The 3,017-nt window shown below is 48.0% G+C and overlaps 1 protein-coding gene across 1 annotated transcript; it reads left to right on the forward strand.

Moving 5' to 3' along the window:
- Positions 1 to 233: 233 nt before the first annotated feature.
- LOC105097100 (RNA-binding protein FUS-like) lies at positions 234 to 1,805 on the forward strand. The gene is given in 1 exon segment (XM_064486782.1): positions 234 to 1,805. A coding segment is annotated over 1 exon segment (1,491 nt). The 3' UTR covers positions 1,725 to 1,805.
- The last annotated feature ends 1,212 nt before the right edge of the window (positions 1,806 to 3,017 follow it).

Raw genomic sequence — 3,017 nt, forward strand, 5'->3', positions numbered from 1 at the left:
AAAGCATATGTATGTAATGGAATACAACTCACCCATAAGAAAGAAGGGTATTTTGCCATTTGTTGCCCTTCATTCACTTTTTTTTTCTTTTTACTTCAAAAACCAGAATTTTATAACTGACATAAACATTTCCATTGCATCAAAAATAACAAAATACCTTCAGCCCTCGAGGCGTTGCTGCTCTTTGGTGTTGGAACCTTATTGCTTCTTGGCCTTTGCATGCATGCGCAGACATGGCCTCAAACGACTATAGCCAACAAGCAACCCAAAGCTATGGGGCCTACCCTACCCAGCCTGGGCAGTGCTTTTCCCAGCAGAGCAATCAGCCATATGGACAGCAGAGTTACAGTGGTTATGGCCAGTCACTGGACACTTTAGGTTATGGCCTGAGCAGCTATGGTGGTTCTTATGGACAGACCCAGAACACAGGCTACGGCACACAGTCATCTCCCCAGGGTTATGGCTCAACTAGTGGCTATGGCTGCAGCCAAAGTTCTCAGTCATCTTACAGGCAGCAGTCCTCATACCCTGGCTATGGCCAGCAGCCAGCTCCTAGTAGCACCTTGGGAAGCTACGGTGGCAGTTCTCAGAGCAGCAGCTATGGCCAGCCCCAGAGCGGGGGCTACAGCCAGCAGTCTGGCTATGGTGGACAGCAGCAGAGCTATAACCCCACTCAGGGCTCTGGACAGCAGAACCAGTACAACAGCAGCAGTGGTGGAGGGGGTGGTGGAGGTGGCTATGGCCAAGACCAGTCCTCCATGAGTGGTGGTGGCAGCGGTTATGGCAGTCAGGACCAGAGTGGTGGCAACGGGGGACACCAGCAGGACCATGGGGGCCGCAGCCAGGGTGGCGGCGGTGGTGGTGGCTATGAACCCAGAGGTTGTGGAGGTGGCTATGAACCCAGAGACGGCATGGGCGGAAGTGACTGTGGTGGCTTCAATAAATTTGGTGGCCCTTGGGACCAAGAATCACGTCACGACTCTGAACAGGATAATTGAGACAACAACACCATCTTCGTGCAAGGCCTGGGCGAGAATGAGTCTGTGGCTGACTGCTTCAAGCAGATTGGCATCATTAAGACAAACAAGAAAACGGGACAGCCCATGATTAATCTGTACACAGATAGGGAAACAGGCAAGCTGAAGGGCGAGGCAATGGTATCATTTGATGACCCACCTTCCGCTAAAGCAGCTATTGACTGGTTTGATGGTAAAGAATTATCTGGGAATCCCATCAAGGTCTCATTTGTTACTCAACGAGCAGACTTTAATCGGGGTGGTGGCAATGGTCGTGGAGTCCGAGGGTGAGGAGGACCCATGGGCTGTGGAGGCTATGGAGGTGGTGGCAGTGGTGGTGGTGGCCGAGGAGGATTCCCCAGTGGTGGTGGTGGCAGTGGAGGACAGCGGCAAGCTGGGGACTGGAAGTGTCCTAATCCTACGTGTGAGAACATGAACTTATCTTGGAGGAATGAATGCAACCAGTGTAAGGCCCCTAAACCAGATGGACCAGGAGGGGGACCAGGAGGCTCTCACATGGGGGCTAACCACGGAGATGATCGTTGTGTAGGCAGAGGAGGCTATGATTGGGGCGGCTACCGAGGCCGAGGAGGGGACCGTGGAGGCTTCCGAGGGGGCTGGGGTGGTGGGGACAGAGGTGGCTTTGGCCCTGGCAAGATGGACTCCAGGGGTGAGCACAGACAGGAATGCAGGGAGAGGCCGTATTAGCCTGGCTCCTGATGTTCTGAAGCAGCTCTTCTTCCTGTACCCAGTGTTACCCTCGTTATTTTGCAACCTTCCAACTCCTGATCACTCACGGGTTTTTTGTGTTGGACTACGTAATTGTAACCATACCTCGGGTTCCCATTAAATACCATCATTTTAGTTAAAAAAACAAAAAACAACAAAATACCTAGAAATAAAGTTAACCAAGGAGGTTATCTACACTCTGAAAACTGTAAAACATTGATGAAGGAAATTGAAGATGATACAAAGAAATGGAAAGATATCTTGTGCTCTTGGATTGGAAGAATCAGCATTATCAAAATGGCTGTACTACCCAAAGGAATCTACAGATCCAATGCAACCCCTGTCAAAATACTCACGACATTCTTCACAGAAGTAGAACAATTTTAGGGGTCTGTTTTCAAGGAGGCCATCAGTAGAGTGCAATGGTTACACCCCGGGGTCTTGTCTCTATCAGTTGCTCCTTCTGTTCCAGTGAAATCTTTCTGCAGACGTTACTAAATAAATTCCTTATCGAAAGTAACACTCTCAGTTTATGACTTGAAGACACTCACAGTCCTACAGCACACGTTTCAAAACAACTAGCTTGTTCACATTGGCCACTGTGACTTCATTTTGAACTACATAACATAGATTAAATCCTGTAAGTTTCATACAAGATGAGTAGGAATCATAACACAAAAGAAATTACATCATATCATAAAGGTCTTATTGGAGTAAAAGGGCAAACTAGAAACCAGTCATTGTCTATTCACATATCTTGGAAAAATGTCTTGTTTTTAATGACAGGTATGGTGAGGGGGTGAGGGCACATCCCCTCCGGTGTTTCCCTGGTATGGGACATCAGGGAGCAGACTGGGGGGAGTCACCCTCCCCATCTAGTGATGCCTCTTAGAAGCAGGTCAGCCGAGCACAGGCCAGTACAGAGCCCTCTGTTTGCAATTAGCACAAAGAGCCAATTCAACAGCCCACAAAGCTCATCCTCCATGATAGTCCTAATTAGAAACATTATACATAAGGAGGGGAAGCAATTTACACCGACTCCAGCATGAGCTCATGGCAATAGAGTTGTTTGTTTTTCAACCCTGAGGCTACACACGTCTCAAAAGACAATGCATATGTATTTTAAAGCCTGATTATTTTCAGACACTAGAAAAATGTGTCAGCAGCAATATGTTGTGGCAAAACAGCCTCAATCACGACTCTCTACCCTCTTACTTCCTCTGCTCTCTCTATATTGGTGAGTGTTAGGATTTTGTTAGTAGCTTAATAGTT

The sequence above is a fragment of the Camelus dromedarius genome, chromosome 6 (assembly GCF_036321535.1).
Source record: "Camelus dromedarius isolate mCamDro1 chromosome 6, mCamDro1.pat, whole genome shotgun sequence".
Taxonomy (NCBI): Eukaryota; Metazoa; Chordata; class Mammalia; order Artiodactyla; family Camelidae; genus Camelus; species Camelus dromedarius.